Source organism: Protopterus annectens, chromosome 3.part0 (genome assembly GCF_019279795.1).
Source record: "Protopterus annectens isolate FY-2018-M chromosome 3.part0, PAN1.0, whole genome shotgun sequence".
Taxonomy (NCBI): domain Eukaryota; kingdom Metazoa; phylum Chordata; order Ceratodontiformes; family Protopteridae; genus Protopterus; species Protopterus annectens.
In genome coordinates, this window is record NC_056731.1 from 368,139,382 (window position 1) to 368,162,219 (window position 22,838).

The 22,838-nt window shown below is 37.5% G+C and overlaps 1 protein-coding gene across 1 annotated transcript in view; it reads right to left on the bottom strand.

The window, feature by feature from the left end:
• Nucleotides 1-22,838, bottom strand: part of HECW1 (HECT, C2 and WW domain containing E3 ubiquitin protein ligase 1) — a 2,794,797-nt gene that overhangs the window by 420,853 nt on the left and 2,351,106 nt on the right. The window contains exon 23 of the mRNA XM_044065592.1: nt 9,450-9,602. Coding sequence (XP_043921527.1) covers nt 9,450-9,602 — 153 coding nt within the window. The remainder of the gene's footprint in view (nt 1-9,449; nt 9,603-22,838) is intronic.

Consider the following 22,838-nt stretch of genomic DNA (forward strand, 5'->3'; position numbering starts at 1 on the left):
ATTATTACTTTAAACTCCAGCAAAATCATCAGCAAAAATCACAAACTTTCTGGTCAGGTATTAATAGACTTTTACACCCAGGCCATTCCAAGACACCAACCCCATCCGGCTTCTTCCTAAACATTCCTAACCAGATTGTGATGCTTTCAATAGCTTTTTTACTAAAACAGTCCAATCTCTAGCTAACTCCTTACCACCTATTACCTCAACTCTGCATTCCTTCTTAACTAACTCACCTCCCACCGTTCACATACAACCAGTTCCCACATCCCTCATCCATACCCTAATTCATAAACTTAAACCATGTACACCCCCAGCTGATCTGCTACCGGCCGAATACCTGCAAATTGCAGCTAAGGTACTGGCCTGTCCCATTTCCATCCTAATTAATAGAACCATTACAAAAGGTACCATCCCATCTCTTTGGAAAATCTCCCACATTCTCCCACTACACAAAGGAGGCTACTCAACTGAAATCTCAAACTTTCGTCCCATAGCCCTACTTTCTCCCTTAGCCAAAACCATGGAAAATGCATTCACCTGCAACTACTTGATCACCTTCTCCAAAACAACCTTCTAGCTGACTGACAGCATGGTTTTAGGCCTTTTCATAGTACTTCCACTGCCCTCCTATTCTTTTCTGTCTGTAGTAACAAAAATCGTAATAATAGCATGCTTTCTTCTGCACTTTTTACTGACCTCTCTAAAGCCTTCGATATGGTTAACCATCAGTTACTTATAAACATACTCAAATCACTCTCACTTGACACAAAAGCATTACAATGGTTCAAATCCTATTCAGATAATAGATAACAAGCTGTCCTCTGGGACAATAACCTATCCACACCCCTCCTTATTACCCTTGGAGTCCCTCAAGGCTCTGTCTTGGGGACCTCTCCTGTTCTCTATATTCATCAATGATTTAAATGTAAATCTACCTCAAGCTACCTGCATACAATATGCAGATGACTCCACATTAATCTGTGCAGCCTATTCCTCAGCTGAACTCCAATCTATCACCCAGAATGTATTTAACTTGGTACAAAACTGGTTTCTTCAACATTGCCTCCTCATAAACCCCCAAAAAAACAAACTATTGCTCTTCACCCCAGCACTAAAGTTCTCCCCAATAGATCTAACAGTTGTTTCCAAAAATGGCATTGTCATATCATCTGACCCTACCACCAAACTCTTAGGTGTAACAATTGGCAACAACCTTAATTTTGACTCACACATAGACTTAACCATTAAAGTAGTGAATAGAAAACTAGGTTCCCTTTATCGTATCCAACATTTCCTTACCCCTGAAGCCAGATTAACCATTGCCCACACACATCTGATCTCCACCCTCCTCTATGCATCCCCTATTTATACTAATCTATCCAAAAGCAACATTAACAAACTGGTAACCTCCTATAGCAACATTGCCAGATTTGCCACTGCTCCCCATATAGAACCCATCATTGTCACAATCTTAAACAGCTAGGATGGCTTGAATTGTAAAACCAACTTAAATTTCAGCAACTGACTACCACCCACAAGATCTTGTATCATCCCAGTAATACTCCAATACTTACTAGCCTTATCACCCCCTACAAAAACCTTACAACCCTTTGTTCAGCAGATAAACTACTAGTTACAATCCATAAGTCCCACAACAAAGCAGGAGAGTCTCTTTTCTCTAACACTGTTGGTAAAACCTGGAATAGCCTTCCCAGCAAACTATCATCGCTTGCCTCACTACCTATGTTCAAAAGACAACTAAAAATACTCCCCAAAACTCAATGGCTATGCCTATGTTCTAATCCTGACTAACACACTTATTTTTACTCCACATCCTCTCCTCTCACAATTGCTGAATTTTCTAAATACCTTCTGCCCAGCTTTAATATATTATTTGCCTAGCCTTAATATAATCTAGCTCTGACTATTAAGTGTGAATCAAGCTTTTTTACTTTAAGCAAATGCTTCATCTATGTAAATTTTAGTAAACTCTTTTTCACATGAAGGATAGAATGTTATACCTCTTTTGTTTTAATACAACGATTGCCTTAACCTCTACTCAATAATTATTTAATAACGTATACAGTAGTAGTGAATAGCTTTTTAAACTTTAGACTGGGAACCGTAACAAACCCTCATCTTTGTAAATATGTATCTAGTAGTAGTGTTTTTGCTTGTTCTAATTATTTAGCTTAATGGAGCTTACCTCCCCGGGCCTCTACTGAAAATGGACATGTATCCAGTTGGACTTGCCTGGTCAACAAATGTAAAATAAATAAATAAATAAATGAATTTGGGGATTTCCATCCATAGCTCTCCACTGCCAGTATTGAGCTGTGTCAGGCTAGGACTCTACATGCATTCTTTGATGTCAGACTGGGCTTAGTTATTCTTTTATTCGTGGTGGTTTTGTTACTAAGATGATGTTGGATACCTGCTGGCAATGAGCACAGGAAGTAGCTTGATAATCTTTTTTTTTTTTGTGACAACTGAGCATATTCACTGTGTACATGCTTTGAAATGGTTATTACTCGGTAGGGAATTTTAAGTCTTTTATCATTGTATAATAGTATATCAAATATAGTGAAGTACATGCGTCTTTCAGAGCTTTTATTTGTACCTATAAAAAAATCTATTTATTGTTATGTAAAACTTTCATCCGAATGTTTCTGAATGTTATAAAATGTTTACTCAGCTGTATGGTGCATAGAACCTAAAAGATAAATGTATTGTTGAAAGCAAGGAAATTGAAAATTGATTAACTGTAAGAAATGTTAAGTAATGGCTGGAAACCTCAGCTGGCACCCTATTTTCAGGAAGGGGTACAGTAGTTCATTCTCACATTACAAGAGAATTAAGATTTGATTGCACTGATTACTTATAACTTTAATGGTACTACAGTCTGGACAAGTTTTACCTTATAACCTCATAACGTTTTCCTTTTCCCCTTATCCTAATAAGTCTCTATTATTACCACACATAATTGCTGCATCCATTTTTTTTTATGTTTCACTGTAAACCTTTCTATTTTGGGCTGTGATGTAGCTCTTAACCTTTTGCTATGAAATCAGAGCCAAATACAAAAATAAGCAGGGGCAAATGCTCTAAATGATTGATTATGCCTACTCAGAAGGCTGACATAATAAGATAACTTGAAGTAGAGTGTGTGACGATCCTCCACTGGACCAGTAATCAAGGAGCCTCAATCCTCACCACTGGCACCTGTGGGGACACGTTTCCTGGGAGGATAACAAGTACACATGCAGTATTTCCAGATGCAGCTCTCTGCATCAATTGCAATATGCTTTAAGAGCACACAGAGACCACAGTCAGTCTGGGGCTGATTCCCCTTTCTCCAGATCCCCAATAATACTCCCCTCTGGCACAGCTATAGAGTTGAGATCTCAGCTGAGTTACCAAACCAAGACCTCCAGCACCCTCTCTATCCAACCAGTGTGTTGTGTCCATGGCCAAGTAGCTGACACAAAACCTCTTTGAGGTTTGTTTTACACACACACACACACACACACACACACACACACACACACACTTGGGAAGGGCTGGCACAGGTTGACTAGCTATGTCCTCTTCTGCCCAGAATATAAGTTAGTTGCCACTGCCACCAGTCACTCCTTATCAGCTACGTTAGGGCCCTTAACAAAGGGTGCCCAATTTTATTGTGTAATATTAATACTAATACAAATGGTAGTTTGACCAAGAGCAAGGCTATTAGGAATGGCCCACACAGTGTCAGCAAATAAATATGCTATATACTCTCAAAACGTAAATATCTCTACACAGATCAGCCACAATGAAAGGTTTAAATATATTTAATAATAAATAAAGGAACAAGAAAATATTAAATATTCACAGAGTTCAAAACCACAGTAAATATTTAAAATAACATTGCAGTACAGGGACACAGAAATAAAGAAAAAAATCTAAACTAAGCTTCACTACATTCCTGACTGTATCAAACAGAGTCACTGTACCCTATCAACTTACTTAATTAAAGCAAGGCAGATATGGTAAATGGTACCCTAGCAACTTACTTAATTAGAGCAAGGCAGATATGGTGAATGGTTGTTGTTGTTATTGTTGTCAGGTCCAAGACAGAATGCAGAATGCTCTGTCTCACTGACAGGCTTCTCAAAATAATATCTAAAATATTATTGCTGGGATAGTTTGCAGAATGACATAATTTCTGGTCATCTGACTTCTGGTTCTCAGGTTAAACCCCCATTGCTGAAGCTGGCAGTATTCAACAGCTACTTATAAAAATACTCATACAAGGGCTTTTGTTCAGATCTTTGGCAGCTGCTGGAGACAATTGCATTCCTTCATGCTCTCAGAGTAGCAATTATTTCACCCCAAAGACAATGCAGAAAGCTTCCTAGTACAGACTTGGTGTCTCTAGCTGTACTGTAACCTGAAAGATAGCCTCGTTATGGCCTAGCCTACAATTTAAATTAAAATATTTTTCTGAAGGTTGGTGGACTAAGGTTAACCCTCCGGTTTCCTCCGTTAACATATACGTTTAAACAGTTACAATAGTGCATGCACATTTCTGTTTTCTTCCTGTAGGGCACACTGTGGATACATTTTAAGCACAAGCACTTTACAAATACATTTTCAACACAAAGATCTGTATAGAGAAGTTTGATATACGCATGGCATACAGTTCTAATACATTTGTAACACAAGCATCTTATATAAACTAGTTTGATAGTCACAAATAACAAATAATTATTTATAACATTCCAGCTAGCTGTGCTAGCAGTACCTCCTCTTTTTCTGCATCCATTTAACACATATTGATTGGCAAAGACTTCACTGTCATAAGTCTTGAGGAATTAACTAAATAAAGCTAGGGACTTGGGGTCCCATAGGTTCCCAGATGTCATACAGCTCTAGATGCTTGGAAGTACATTTTAATATTTTTTACAACCATTTGATCCAAAGACGGCCTGAAAAATATCATGAGTAATGAAAGAAATTCAGTCTTATTTTTTTCAAGGAAAATTAAATGAATTAATAATTAATTAACAAAATAAAATAAGTTGTACCTAAAGCTTAAAATTCAAAGTTAACCAAACAGTAGTTCCCAACAAATGGAGATGCAAAATGCCTGCAATGATCTGCACATCCTATGTAAGAACAATGCCTAACACCCTGCCCTTCCAAAAAATAAATCATTAATTATCTTTTGTGCTCTCTTCTGGGGGTAGATTGGGAAGAAAGTAAAAGCACAAATGGTCACAGGCATCATTTTGCAGCTGGGGGTCTGGGGAGGCAACCAGAGTACCTGGAGAAAGCCTACACAAGGACAGGGAATATATGCAGACTCCAAAAAAGAAAAAAAATGAATCAGATAAGAATTCAAACTAGAGAACCAAGTCATGTACAACATTAATGCTACTATCTGTACTACAGCACCTGTGATCAGTTCCTATTAAACACCACCTACCCAGACTGCCACAGTCACTTACTGCTGTGGTTTGTGAAGAAAAGTGAAATAAAAACAATTTAATGTCCATCCTGCCACTTTCTAAAGTCCTACCCAACACAAGATTATTATCATCACTGACACCCCCCATATCCAGCAATTGCTGTCACTTGTATGACTGAGGCTGCACACCTCAGAAGTCTGATTAGGATTAAGTAAAAGAATACATGAAAAAGTAACTGCTACATGCAAATGTGTCATCTCAGCTAACTTAATATCAGAATACAGTGTGCAACCCAAGTAAACCCCTTCCCACATACAACTAAACAATTAAGCTCAAGAAACAAGCAGGAAATTAAAATATAATGGGAGGCAAAGGACCAATATCAGGAACAGCAATGAAGAAGATACAGTCCTGTGTATGCTCTTATATGCTGAGAGAGGTCCCAGAATAATAAACTTTCCACTAGCAAGCTTTTATTAATTAGATCTGAAATTTAGCAAATACATTTCTTATTGATTAGTCAGAAAAAAACACAAATATAACAGATCAAAATATAAAGTAAAATCAGAGACAACTGCAACCATCCATACCCCTCCACTCATACTTATATATGTACATATATGGCTCCCTATTGAAATGTCAACACTCTAAATGGAGAGTGCTGAAAAGCTAAAAAAGAATGACAGAAAACAGGGAGAAGAACAAATCTCAAAAATTGCTCTTCTCCTTTAAACTTCTTTTTTCAGGGGGTCAAGCCCCCTTGCATCTCCCAACTTATATGCACCAACTTGCCATACCTCGGAGAAAAGGGAATATTCCGAGAAATGGCATCTCGGATGTTGTGTATGTCTATGCAAGTCTGTTCATTTGGCCATTCAGTCTATGCATTTCGGATCTCATTCTAGTGGGTCCTGGCATTTCAAATGACTACTTACATATATTCATATATTTTACACACAAACCCACACACAGCACCATCAATTACAGCCACTGCTATATCTGTGACTGTACACCTCAAAAGTTTAACTGTGATCAAATGTATGAATGATATACAACTACAACACAGGAATGCAGCCTCTGAGATCACTGCTTCCAGAACAGTCTGCAACCCATGAACCCCCTATTCCCCAATACCTTTCAATATCTTAGCTCAAGAATCAAGGAGAAAAAAATAATAGGCAACAAAGGACCAACATCAGGGCTACATAATGTCCATATACTTAAAAAGTTGCTAGAAAGCTTTATATCAACATTCCCTGCTGGATGCACTGTCGGAGATGCTGGGTGGGTTGACTGGTGTGATGACGATGAGGATTTTTCTGAGCTATGATACAGAATCACAACTGCCTAGACATGGTAAGGCCTTGCTGTGTCTAATTATGGTGGCTGCCAAAAAACAATGACTAGAAAATGGAAATCAAACTGTAAACCAACTATATTAGAGGCAGCAAATATAGTAACAGAGAGAAAACAACTGGAGTGGAGATCTTTAGAAAAGGGTAGCAGCAAACTATGTAGGAAAAATGGGAATTGTGGGAAAAAATACAGACACAGGAGGAATTAGGTTTAAAAGAAGGCAGGGCTTAAATGAGCTCTGTAATGTTTGACTGAAAATGATTGTGTAGATTATAAGTGATGCATAATGTTTGCAACTGGGAGTGTGTCAGTATGGTTTGTAATGTAAAATGCTTGCAACTAGGATTTTGTCAGTGTGGTTTGTTTTCATTTATATAAATGAATGATTACTTATATCATAAGTGATGGTTTAATAAATGTTTCTTGTTTAAAAAAGGGGAGAAACTGAATAATTTATGTAATGTTGCTTAGTTTATATGATGTATAGCAATATATGTGAAGTATGATGTTTGTTAATTTTAATTTAATACAGTTTGATTACATTTGTATAAATGCAAATTTGCCTGTTTAACAAGTGATGATTCAATAAAGGTGTTTAAACAAACAAACAAACAAAAAAACACATTCTTCACTAGGTCTAAAACTCAAATGTCTGCTATTATTTAGTAAATGAAATCCTAATTGATTTGCTAAAAATAAAACACAAACTTTACAAGTAACATACCAAAATGTGAGGCAAAATCAGGAAGAAATGAGAGCCTGTACACTATACATAAACAAACTCTCACACACACACACACACACACACACACACACACACACACATATATATATATATATATACATACTGTATATACACATAAGTACATTATATATATATATATATATATATATATATATATATATATATATATATTTTTTTTTATATACATGCACACATACATACATTACAAAGAAAAAAAATTGGCTCCTTGCATTCTGGATAAATAATGCTGCTAACAATATACCTAACAAAATACAGATATTGAAAATAAATATAATGTGATTTTTTTGCATGAGTATAAAATTTCCTCTGTTTTAATTAGGCTGCAGAAGGTGAGCCAATTGATACAGCTCCTTGTTGCTTCGCACTGCAGTTCAAGGAGCCCCTTTTTAAATGCCCTGCCTCACCTGCCATTCGAAGTATCTGTTTACTCTCTATTTGGACTGCAATTAATGCTGGGCTGTTTTCAGAAACAGCCCAGGGAGCAGAAAAAGACAAAAGTGGATTTTTCCCCTGCTCTTGGATGCGCTGAGAGCTCTGCGTTTGTTCTACAAAAATTAAAACAAAAAAAGAGAAAATAGTTCCAAAATAATAAATAAATATCAAATATATAAGGGGGCTGCAGCCCAGTAGCCAGTACCACGAGCCACCCTTTTATATGTGTGTGTGTGTGTGTGTGTGTGTGTGTGTGTGTGTGTGTGTGTGTGTGTGTGCGTGCATGCGTGTGCGCGTGTGTGCATGTGTGGGTGTGTGTGTGTGTGTGTGTGTGCGTGCGTGCGTGTGCGATTGTGTGCGTGTGTGCGTGTGCGCTCGCGTGTGTGCGTGTGTGTGTGTGTGTATACACACAGACACACACACACACACACACACACACACACACACACACACACACACACACACACACACACACACACACATACAAACATATATATACAACTATATATGGATCTGCTTTACTAGCACAAAGCTTCAAAATTTTGAACTGCAAATGGTCAAGACCATAAAAATCAAAGTTTTGAAACTTTGAAATTGTAAAAAATATATTTTTTTAATGTTTTTGCAGGGGGTGCAAGAACCCCCCCCCCCCCCACACCCCCTGCAAAATAAATATACCTACTCCAGGACTGCACCACAGTGAGGTAAACAGTAAATTTACTAATACGCGCTGTACGGTGATTTCCGTTCAAAACATTTGAAATTTCAAAAATTCAATCTTATGGTCTCGAACATTTGCAGTTTGAAGTTTTGAAACTTTGAGCTTGTGAAGGGAACCTCTCTCTCTTTGTCTATCTATCTATCTATATATATATATATATATATATATATATATATATATGTGTGTGTGTATATATGTATATATATATATATATATATATATATATATATACATATATATCAGCATTTCATTTGCATTTTTATTGCAGACTTTATGCATATTTATGCTTGTTTGCAGTCATATTTCTACTGACCTTCTGTGTAGTGACCATTTGTGTGTCCTCAATTTGCTCTGTTTCCACATTTTTGCACTTTTTTCTGTGTGTGATGATGGATATATAGCTTTGTGCTTAAGTTGTGTAGGTATGACATCACATGCATCACTTCACAGGTGATAATTCACAGTGTACACTTTATCAAATACTATCAATTACAAAGCACATCGACACTAAATAATCTTTAATAGTGGCACTTAGGATCAGCAAGCAGTAATCTGCATCATGCTACTTTTTCACAGTTCTTTGGCAATCTGTAGACTAATGTAATGTAAAAGGCTAACCATGGCCTCTCAATGACAGGAACCACTAATTACTGATAAGACATGAAAAATGGCTTCAGGAAGGGTGACAATGTCATATAGTAAAACAGTAACAGTATTTTACCATTCAAGGTGGTTTTCCACAAATGCAGACATGGGGCTGATCTGTACAGTGTATGTATCATTTGCAGAATATTCAAACAAACCGTAATACGGGTTGAAGAGTTCTTGGGAAAGGAGAAAGAAGAATTCTCTGGATGGACCACTGTAGTCAAGGCTGTAAAAATAAAGCAGAATGAAATAACAATGTTTTGCATTGGTCAGTAATGTAAATATGACAACTTTTCGTACTGCATCTGTGTTTTGAAAAAATATTCAAACAACATCATACATTTTCTATTATTAACTATTTTAAGAAATTAGACAGGAGTATAATTTGGATCATTATCATACTCTGAAAATTCTAACTTTTTAAAAAGGACTTGTCATCTGCATGTAGTTGCAAGTTACTCATAACGTGACCGGTGTAGTTTATCTTCTCTACAGCAGCTCATTTGTGTACTCTGTAGACTGAACTGGTATATTGATAAGCAACTATTAACCAAATGACACATGAAGAGAGCATCTAGTGGACTGGTTATCTTTATCAAGTTCATACTAGGCTAAAGGTCTACAGACTATTACAAGCCTAGCCAATAATCAAAGGTCAGAATCAAATGCTGTACTTTGTATCTGTGAGGTAAAGACCTTAACCATTATGTCAAACTCACAATTCTAACAATAGGCATACAGATAAGTACTAGGCTAGCTGCCTTTGTGGGCCATTTTAAGCCTAACCAGTTCCCTTTAAAGGTGAGAATGAAACCTTTTACCCTGCGCATGGAAGGTAAACACCTTAACCATTATACCAAATCCAAACCCAGAAAGTTGTGAGATACTATTTCATCAATATCTGATGAATAATGTTGCTACTGTGAGGACATGTGTAAGTAGTGTCTGTTATTTCCTCACATCTTGGTACTTGGGGGAGAAAAACATGGAGGACAAATATTTCCTCATGTGAAACTTGGGACTTAAACCATTCAAAAAAGGCAGGCAAAGTCCTTTCGGTTATTGATGTTTACATTGCTGACCAGTTAAATATGATGCCACAGGCCTTTACTGGGAGACACTTTAACAATGACCTGTAAAGGATACTAAGATGCAGGCCACTTTCCCCTACTAGGGACACTGCCTTTATTTCCTAAGAAGATTGCACTCTGTCCTCCCCCAGCAATTGTAACCCACTGTTAGCTCAGAAAGATTGGAAGAAATGGAAAGGTTTGGTCTCTTCACAGATGGATGGAAGATATTAATCAGTGAAACGTCTTTAAGAAGAAATGTTTTATTTCAATTCAGTCTGTTCTTGGCCACTAGGAAGGAGGGATCCATGAACATCCAACAGCTGGGGTTATTCAATATATATATAACAGTAGTATACTCTTTGGATGGTCATTCTGAAGTCTGTCCCCCTCCTTTTTTGCTGGAAGTGTCACAACTGACATACACTCTGGCAAAGCAAGCCTCTTTAAACAGTAAAAGAGCATTGCACATCTCCTTAGTCTCCTTAGGGAAATTCATCTGTAGTGCAAAGTCCTTCCACTTGGACAGTCCAGAGCACATCAAATGCCTATCAGTGATGGATGGAACTTACATTGCAAGTACCCGTTAGGCTTTCAGTACTAGGATTAATGACTTTTTAGTTCTGATACCCACCCTGATTGTCCAGCCTTTCTTCCCCTCCCCCAGACTATTTATTCATCCATTCAGTCCATAAGGGATGAGAGCAATAAGACCTGTTTGTTCTACCAGGGGTGTCACTCATCCAGTCAGGATAAAGTAGAGAAGTCTTTGTGGGTTCTGTTCAAGCAGCTTTATTATGTACAAACACATCAGGATTGAAGTTTAATAACTTTAACTTAGCTAAGCTTATAAACAAACTAGCTATCACACTCATACATGCTCACTCTCTGGCTGCACATACTTGCTATTTATATGCACATGCTGTCCTTGGAAATGCTTCTTAAAGTTACAGCACACACACACACACACACACACACACACACACACACACACACACACACACACACACACACACACACAAGCACGCACGCACACACACACACACACACACACACACACACACACACACACACACGCACACACACACACACTATTCTACATCTTCCCCCTTTGAGAAATGGGTCATGCAATACTGACAGCATTAATTGACATGCAACTGTTACAAATAATTATTTGTCATGCAATTATACAAAACTAAATACATACAGACAATTATGTCCAAGTTGCTGTGTATTTCACACTAGGTCTGGAAATAGGACCAAATCTTGTGACCTAGAAATTAGAATTAGGTTTAGCATCCAGGACTGTTTCTGGTGAATGTTCAACTTTGGGGACATGAGGAACATCATCAGGAATGGAATTAGAAGTTAAGACATGTTCTGCAACAGGAACATTGTCTGGATTGCTCTAACATCTAGAGTCTGTATCACAGGAACAATGCTGCAATATCAATTCTGATACAGGAAATACATGCCTGCAATTTCTCCTGTATGCCACACCCTCAGATTCTACGAAGTGGGATCTCAGCTCGGCACATATACTTGTTACTTGACCAATCCGGTCGAAACCTTTCACCATTTGTATTTTCACTGTCTCTCCTTCTTTCAATGGGCGAAGAAATCTGCTTGATTTATCATAACTGTACTTTTGAATAGTTGGGCTCTGATTGTTCTATTGTTCTTTGCTTTAGGCCTCAACAAGCTGGAACTGATAAGCAATGTTCTGGTTTGCATAGACAGAAGTCTCTGAGCAGGTGAGACAAGTATATCGTCACTGGGTATGTTTCTGAGATTGAGTAAATTCAAAAAGGCAGTGGTATTATCATCTTTGACTTCTCTAGTAATTGCATTGCACTCTGTGCTGCATGTTCAGTTAGTCCATTTGACTGTGGGTATTCTGGACTACTAGTAATATGTACGGTCCCATTCTTTTGCAGATTTCTGAAACACCTGACTGGTAAATTGGGTAACATTGTCAGAAATAACTTGTGTGGACTACGATGGACTGAAAAATAACATTTCAACTTAGTGATAACAGTAGTGGACGTTAGATTAGGTAGTAAAGCAATCTCAAATCAGTTCGAATAAGAGTCTACCAACACTAAGTAATGCTGATCGTTCCACTCAAATATATCAGTGGCTACTGTTGACCAAGGTAGTTCAGGAACTTGACTTAGCTGAAGTGGTTCTTTTTGCAATTGCGGTTTAGTACTATTCCATACCAAACAAGAAGAAAGTGCTTTATCAATGTCTTTTGCTAGAGAAGGCCAAAATACTAGTCCTCTCGCACTTCTTTTGGTAGATTTGGAATCTGGGTGACCCCGGATGCAAAATCTGGCTACATTCACATTGTAAAGAAGCAGGAACAACAATTCTAGGACCCCTGAAAATAATGCCATCTTCCAACAACATCTCATCTCTGTAAGGAAAATAAGTTTGCACTTCAGGTGGTACATTAGATTGTTTCGATGGCCATCCAACGGTAATGTAGTGGTTGAGCTTTTGCAAAATAGCATCAGTCTTTGTATGATCTCTCAGCTCTTCCAGTCTCGCGGTAGAAAAATTATGTACTTCCATGACATCAAAGTCGAAATTCTCTGCATGAAGCTGTTCCGTTGTATTTCTGGGCAATCTGGATAAGGTATCAGCCAGATAAATAAGCTTGTCTTTTGTATAGACCATTATGAAGTAGTACTTTTGCAATCTGGGCATCATTCTTTGTAATCTCGCTGGAGCTGAATGCATAGGCTTCTCTAAAATAAAGTGACTAGAGTTTGGTGATCAGTCTCAATTTGAATAGCTCAACAACGAATATAATTATGAAATTTTGAACATGTAAAAACTATTGCCAAAAGTTATTTCTCAATTTGAGCATATTGCATTTCAGTTTGGGTAAGAGATCTAGATGCATAGGCTACTGGTCTGTCCTCTTGAAGAATAACTGCACCAAGACCAAATTGTGAAACATTACAGGAAAGAGTTACTTTTTTATTGACATCATAGTATCTTAATGTTGGTGGGGTGGTAATTTTCTGCTTAAGGTCTTCAATTGTTCTCTGGTGCTGTTCTAGCCAAGACCATGTAACATTTTTGCATGTTAGCTCTCTCAAAGATGTTGTCAACTCACTGAAGTCTGGTATAAACTTGCATGAATAGTTGACCATACCAAGAAAATATTGTAGAGCTTGAACATTATGTCTAGTGCTGGCATCTAAGAATGGCTGCTTTTTGGACAGGTCTGGTCACAAGCCAGTACTGGTAAATAAGTGACCTACATTTGTGACTTCTGGTAGTCTGAATTTGCACTTTAGAGGATCGAGCTCCAATTTCACTTCACATGCTCTGTGTAGAACTCTCTTAAGATATCTGGCATGCTTTGCTGCACCATTGTCTCCAACCAATAAATCATCTACTATTATGGCACAAAGATACCTGAAAAAATTTGTTCCATTGTGCACTGAAAGACTTCACTTGCAGAATTTATTCCAAATGGCATCCTGAGGAATCTATATCTTCCAGATGGGGCATTGAAAGTAGTCAGCAGTGAATATTTGTGATCAAGCATCACTTGCCAAAATGAACTTTTTGCATCTAAGACAGAAAAAAACAGTGGCATTCGTTATCAAGGATGTGACTTCCTTGACTGTATGCATGGGATGATGTAGTCTCTTTAATGCTTTGTTCAAATTTCTTGGGCCAATACATATTCTGATTTCATCTGAGCCTTTTTTGTGGGTTGCTACCATGGACGACACTCATTCAGTTGGTTCTGTAACTGGACAAATTACACCTTGCTGCACCATTTTATCCAACTGAGTTTTGACTTTATCCTGCATAGCTATTGGAATTTTTCTTGCTGGTCTGACCACAGGACTGACCTCTGGATCTAACTTTATAGAATACACAACTGGGGGTTTACTCAACTTGTCATCAAAAACATCAGTATACTCTGAGAAAATAGCTTCAGTAAAATTGGGACTAGGATATGTGCTTATATGATGAACTTCTTTGGTAAAGGAAAGCAGATTCATTCTCAAACTGTCTCTGAGACTCAGTAATGACTCCACAAGTCTTTGGACTACACAGAATAACAAGCTGTAGCAGTTTCTATCCAAACAACACAAAAGCACTACTGAGCCTTCGGTTTGAATTTCTTCACCTCCATAAGCAACAACTTTCGCACAACTAGCCACATTAAGTTACTCACTAGCTCTTACCTTAGCAAAAGTATCTGCTGACATAACATTATACTTTGAACCAGTATCTACTTTAAGCTTGGTGGGTTTGCCATTGATCTGGAAAGCGCAAAGCATTCTTTGCCAACAAATTTACTGCATCAACCTTTTCACCAATTACGGACACACCATTTACATAGTAGAATTGCAGCTGTCAATATGATCAACTTGCTTTTTTGAGTGACCCTTTTTATAACTGTGGGAGGTTTACTTGATTTGCAAAACGTTTGAAAATTGTTCCATTTTACACTTGTGGCACTGCTGACCAAATGCTAAGCATTTTTCTCTTTTAGACTCATGGTTGGCACCACAATTGTGACAGTTAACAATAAAGCTTGATTTGGGTTTTGCTGACTCACCCTTGTACTGCACTGAGCATGTCCTCCTCTTAGAACTTCCTGGAAAACTACAAGTTTTACCTCCCACACCCACAGGGTGTTATAGCTGCCATGCCCTTAGGCCTGCATCTGCTAGCCACAACTTGCATGCTGTCTATCTTTGCTCTGGAGCCTGCTGAAACCATGCTCTTATCACTTGCAAGCATACCTGTCTGGCTTTCTGTAACTTCATGGATTTGACAAATCTCAATAGCTTTGCTCAGTTAAATGACTGTCCTGAAGCAAAATCTTTCTCACTGCAGCACTATTAAATACCACACACAAGCCTATCCTTTATTAACTCATCATTTAAGTCACCAAACCTACACGTTTTAGCTTTGTTTCTCAGGTCAGTAATATAAGTTGCACAGGTTTCTCCTTGCTTTTAATCTCGTGTACAAAATGCCTCTCCAATGTAATATTTGTCTGGGGGTTACATATTTCTCTGAATTTGCATTTCAAACACTCGGGGTCTTCCCTTGATTCAGCCTGTACAACAATATGATGGTTTTCACACTCACTTCATATACTGTTGGTGCATACACAAATGAATGCTCTCTTTCAATGGCCTCTGACCCAGCTACATTTAGCAAAATGAATGCCCTGGTGCTTGCATCTTTGTCAGAATAAGCTGCTTGTATAAAAATATCATACTCTTGCTCAAATGTTCTCCAATTCTCTGCAATATTCTGATCAAATACAATTGGTGATAGCTTTAGAAATCCATCTGCCATGCCAACAAATTACAGTAAAACACAATGCAACCCAAGACCACTTTTAACTGTACAAACTTGCACACTTGCACATATACCTGAACTTTATGCCAGTATTTGTAACTATGCCCAATAGCACAACAAGCCTCTAAATAACTGAAATTTACAAAATAAGTCTCTCAGGCACCAGAATACTCTTGAAATCACTGTACTGCAAGAAATCACCTCTTATCAGCGTAAGAAATATTTCAAAATAACTGCACTGTGCAAATAAGCTGGGCAGAAGAAGCTCAGAATAAAAGACATTTCGAAGTAATTGCACTTTGTGAATAAACAATACACAGCACACTGAAACTTTCCCAAAATGGCTGTATTTTGCTAAATAACTCTGTACAATGCAAGAAACACTCTGTAATGGTGGCACTATGTGAATAGACATACCCAGCACAAGAATTTTTTCAAAATGGCTGTATTTTGACTGCACTTTACAAAATAATTGCACTTTGCACACAAATAAACTCTTCAGAATAAATGCACAGTAATAAGCACACACTGTAAGCACTTTTACACACTTTGAGATTCTTTGAATAACTCTAGTTATGCCCCGAATGGCTTCAATCAATGCAGAATAGTAGTTCGTTCCAAAACACAGTATCTTGCCAAAAAAACATGCAGTTGCCTTGCTTTATTTATGCTTAATGAGCACTTTTTGCCCTTATTTTATTTGTTTTGCTCATTCAATCTTTTTTCATGCCCATTATACTTTTCTTGTGCTCGTTTTATTCTAAACATGCCCATTTTACTTTAAACATGCCCATTTTTAAACATGCTCGTCTTGCAATTCCCACATAATTCCAAACCCCTTTTTGTGCTTTTCTGATAATTGTTTTATCAAATATCTTAATTTTAAACATGTTGTTTAATTACAAACTTTTCATGCCTCTCTCTTGCTAAATAATGCTCTCTGTGCCCCTGTAATGCTGCATTTTATCTTTTTTAATAAATAAATAATTTGTGCAAGTTTTCATTACCTTTGGCTCATTTCTGGCCCTTTTTTGTACTCAAGTTCTCTTAGTTTGCCTTCCCTTTTAACTCTGTACCTCATAGCTTTGGAAAGCAGTCTCTGGAATCCTGGTTCTGACTCCATGTCGCTCGTCCAGTCAAGAAGAAATAGGCGAGGCTTCATGGGTTCTGTTCAAGCAGTTTTATTATGTACAAACACATCAGGATCAAAGTTTAATAACTTTAACTTAGATAAGCTTACAAGAAAACAAGCTATTACACTCATACATGCTCACTCTCTGGCTGCACTCTCAAAACAGCACTAAAGCTTGCTATTTATATTCACGTGCTGTCCTTGAAATGCTTCTTAAAGGTACAATACACACACACACACACACACACACACACACACACGCACACACACACACACACACACACACACACACACACACACACACACACACACACACACACACGCACACACGCACACACGCACACACACACACACACACACACACACACACACACACACACACACACTATTCTACAAGGGGCAAGAGGCAGTAGCCAAGACTGGTGCTGCCATTTACAGTAAGGATTAGGATTTTGTGCATAAGATTGACTCCCCCCAACTGCAGCTATGATTTATGTGCTATACTTACATCTAGGGATGTATACCTGCTGCCACACATGCTGTTCCCAGTTTGTGCTGCTCTGCATTGTTACAGCAATCACAGCTTATGGTCCAACCTTGGAGAAACAGCAGCAGCAGCACCTTGCCCCTAATGTAGACTATCTGATATAAACCATTCCTCATCTGCATCCCTGTGCTAGCTGTTTTAGTGCCTGAGCCTAGAGATGAACGTGGGTCACCTCAGAGATAGTCAGAGATTTATTCCACTGTGCCATGCAGCTGGACAAAATTACTGGCAGCCCAGTATCCTTTGACTTAAGTATTTGGATACTGACATACATTGCACCAAATAATGACTTCTTCTATTATCTGATGCCAGTGGCGGCTGGTGACTTCAAATCAAAGAGGTTGCAGGATCAGCTGAATGGTAGAAAGGGGTGGGACCAACTAGAAAGGGGCAGGTCCATGTTACAGTGGGATCAACACTAACCATGCTTACCAATTTGCATAAAATAAGTGCTCAGTCACTATTGCATATGCTGAATTGTCTAACAACCAATACTAGACTAAAGCACATTTCACAGTTAATGAGTTGTTTAGGTTCTGCTATAACACCTCTAAACAGTAAAAAAGTGGTTGGTATTGACTGCATGGAACTGTTATGACTACACATGGTGTAGTAAACATTCACTGTATTGCATGAAGCAATCTGCATTACACCAAAGCTACAGTGCCAAACATTTCATCCACAAACAGCCATCATATCACTTGATGACGTAAAGTATCTGCTTTCACCTTGCCAGGATTAAAACAAAAATAGCAATGATTACATTAATTTACTCCATTTCACAGAAGCAGTAGTCACAGGCTAGTATTACAGATGACTTTACCCAAATACACATTAATTTTGCAAAGGCACAATTACAACAGTCAACAGCAAGCCCAGTCAACTCATTTCTTCACAAACAACCCCCCCATTACCTAACTAAAGTAGCTGATTTTTACCCTGTCAGGATTAAAGTAGAAATAATGGTAACAGCTGGGTTGCATACTTGCATTACTTTCAGTTTGTTGACAGAAGCACTAGTCACAGCTTATGTGTGCCAGCCAAGTATACATAGGATCATAGGATCATAGGGAGTTACTAGGCTAATGGCCTCAGGGCCCTTAAAAGCCTAGCCAAGTTCTACCCTTATTTCCATGTTCAGCACCTATTGCCCCTGTCCAAGAGGGAAACAGGTGGAACCCCCAGGGTGAATTTACAGTTACCTATTCAATCGTCCAAATTGCGTTTGAAGAAGGCCATTAAATATTTTTTATTTTACTTTTGTTTACCTGGGTTTCTACAACTGGCGTTAGTCAAAAAAAAACTTTTCAGTATACGTCCAGGGAGAAAAACTCAAACATATTACAAACATCTTTAAACAAACATTCAGTATATACATGAACAGATATGAAATAACATATATTAAGAATTAAGGATTACTCATACACTTGCTAATTATTTTACATTCATCTGACAGTACAGGCAGAAAAGTATTACAGTTTTGCAAATCCAGAATTACAACAACAGTAAACAGCAAGGCCAGTTGTTTCACTCACATATAGCCCCAATACCATTGCCTAACTCACCCACAGTATCTGATTTGATCTTGTAAGGTTAAAAAACAAAAACAAAACTAAAAAAAAAAAGATGACACTGTCATTAAGGTAAGTATTCTTTTTTTCACATAAACAATACTCAAAAGTTCAGAGCTTGGGGTTGATCTTACTTCACTCAAATGCACATTTCTCTTGCAAATCAAGCCAGAACTCCAGTCATTCCATTTACCAGTACCATAGCCCCATCAAAATTGCCTACCCAGAGAATCTGCTTTGAACCTACATGGTTTAAAATAATGGAAATAGAAGACCTTTATATTACTGTATTTCTTTCACATCACATAGCCAAGAACTTGCAGGTGATCTTACTTCAGTTCACCCATACACACTTTACTCATGCAAAGTAGAGTTTGTTTCAACAACAAAATATTGGCAAACCATCCTAATGGATTTTGATTGACCCAGCAAAAAGATATTAGGTTAAAAAAACCCATGTCATCCACAAACATCCCTACCCAGAACACACTGTATAACTAGTATCGTTAGAAAAAAAACAAAAAAAAAAAACAACAGAAATTCATCAACGGCCACATAGACTACCTACTACTAGATGGTTGACCTTGCCAGGGAATTACATTTAAAAAAGACCAAAATCATTTCTCAGTCTAATCATCTATTTGGCTTCTAATTGTTCAATAACGTTACTCACATCCCCACCATGAATACTATCATGTATTCTCCCAATAGCCATAAACTTAAAACTATGCTCACTTGTGGTCTGTTTAATGTGTTTGGCTAAAGCATTAGACACATTAAGATCACTAATGTGATACAGATGTTATTTAACTCTGTCCCTTAAAGTCCTATCTGTTTTACCAACATAAAATTTACAGCATAATAAATGATATGCTAAATATACAATGTGCATTGAGTCACAAGTAGCACCTATATTAAAAACATACTTTTTACAATGATCAGGATGTAAAAATTTCCTTGTACTATTTATGAACAATGAGTCAGAAGGTCACTGAAAAAACAATCAGTAAAAACAAAATGAAAACTCAAGCAAAGCTAGAACTTCCACTGAGTGACCTTCCAAACCTCTTGTATCAGAGACACATGGGATATATGCAAATGATCCTTATGAACATCAGGTGTTTCAGCTAATTGGTGATTCTGAATACCCATGACTTGTTTGATAATTTTAATGGACAATCTCAGGCCAATAAACCCAACCCCCACTAGCTGTGGATGTGCATATTTCAGCCTTGTTATGACCTCATCAGCATAGCACAAGCAGAGTGTTTAACTAAGCATTAGAAACACAGGGCTGTTATATCTAGCTGATGTCCATTATCATCAGGGTCACTGCAAAATTATCCCAAACAACAAACTAAAACAATGAGTGAGAAGGTCACTGAAAAAACAATCAGTAAAAACAAAATTAAAACTCCAGCAGAGCTAGAACTTCCACTGAGTGACCTCCCAAACCTCTTATATCAGAGGCACATGGGATATATGAAAATGATCCTTATGAACATCAGGGGTTTCAGCTAATTGGCGATTCTGAATGCCTATGACTTGTTTCATTTTAATGGACAATTTCAGGCCAATAAAACCAAACCCCACTAGCTGTGGATATATCCCTTGTGCCTCTGATACAAGAGGTTTGGGAGGTCACTCAGTGGAAGTTCTAGCTTTGCTGGAGTCTTCATTTTCTTTTAATGATTGGTTGTTCAGTGACCTTCTCACTCATTGTTTTAGTTTGTTGTTTCGGATATTTTTGCAGTGACCTTAATGATAATGAACATCAGCGGGGTATAACAGCCCTGTGTTTCTAATGCTTAGTCAAACACTCTGTTTGTGCTGTGCTGATGTCATAATAAGGCCGAAATATGCATATCCACAGCTAGTGGGGTTTGGCTTTGTTGGCCTGAAACTGTCCATTAAAATGACTAAACAAGTCATAGGCATTCAGAATTGCGAGTTAGCTGAAACACCTGATGTTCATAAGAATCATTTGCATATATCCCATGTGCCTCTAATACAAGAGGTTTGGGAGGTCACTCAGTGGAAGTGCTAGCTTTGCTGGAGTTTTCCTTTTGTTTTTACTGTACTATTTATAAACTTACAAATAGGGCAACTACCACAAGGTTTAGTATAATTTAACCTGCTAGAAGCAATATTCATCCTAGAATAACAAAACTGTCTTTTCAAAGACTTCATATTTTTAAACAAAAGTTTTGGTTGATCATCTATCAATTCTTTGATGTCATTATCGGTGGTGAGGACAGGCCAAAATTTTTTAACAACATAAGTAAAAAAAATTAACATTATTAGAATAGTATGTTGGCACTTTTAACTTTCTTCTCTGTCTAGAGACATTACCCTCTACACTGGCTTCGTTAGTTGCCACAAAACATTCTGAAAAATATGGTTTAGCTGTACTATCCTTTAGTTGTGTGACTTCCTCAATAGCATGACATACCTCATGTTCGTTATAGCCCTATCAACAAAGGACCTAACCAATTCATTGGTTTGACCAAAAAATCCTCATCTTCTACATTAAGTCTTGATGTTCTAAAAACTTGATTCCTAACTACATTTCTAAAGATGCGCGGTGGATGCATACTATCCCGAAATAAAAGATGGTTACAATGATACGGTTTTTGATACAGAGTCATAGAAATAGTATTATCATCATTGTCCATCATAACTTTCACATCTAAGAAATCAATGCTCTTATCTGAGAATGTCGAGGAGAACTGATGGTATGAAGTGCTCAAATTAATATAATCTTCAAAAGCATGTAGCTCTTCTAAGGAACTTCCCCATAAAAGCAAAATGATATCCACAAACCTGTGATAAAAAAATTATGGACTCACTAAAAGGTCCACCTATGACATGCTCACATTCCCAAACAGCCATGACAACATTGGCGTATGTATTGGTACAAGACGTGCCCATAGCTATACCAGTCTTCTGCCAATAAAAAACATCATTAAAAACAAAAAGGTTGTTCTCTAAAAACACATTCAAAGAGTATAAAACAAATCAATTCTGTCAACAGAAAAACTGGCATTCTCCACTAAATAATGCCTGATACTGGCAATACCAGCATCATTGGGAATTAGTGTAAATAAAGATTTTTACATAAAAAGTAACCAATAAAATACCAGTATTAGAAATGTGCCTAGATCAGTTAAAAAGTGTTGAGTATCTTTCAAAATATAACTATTTAAATCCAGATGTGGTCTCAAAATCTTCTCAATATAAATAAAAAGGGGCTCAGTGCACCAACTTCATCCTGATACTACTGTGCATAAAGGAGGATGAACGGGGTTCTTATGTAACTTGGATAGACCCCGGATGACTGGCAATAATGGTTTATCAACTAATAAGTAACCAAATAAAGACCAATATTGTTATAAAACCAGCCAATAAGTGTGGACCCACTGTGGTTCTTGATAGAAAATGGTATATTACTGAAATGAAAATGATGTTAGCAGATACCAGCTTTTATACGAAAATTACTAAAAGTCGTGTTGACTATATGATAGGATCTGTTCAATGTACTTTAAAAAGTTTGCTGAATCAAGAGGTCATTGATAAATCTTTATTTGATTACTTGTTAGTAAGGCATAGCAAGGCCTTCCTGAGTCTGGTTATGGTGGCTTACAAAGAAACAATTACTAGAAAATGGAAATCAAAGTTTAAACCAACTTTACCAGAAGGAGTGAATATAGTAACAAATAAAAACAACTGGAATTGGGATCTTTAGAAAAGGGTAGGAGCAAATTACATAGAAAAAATGGGAATTGTGGGAACA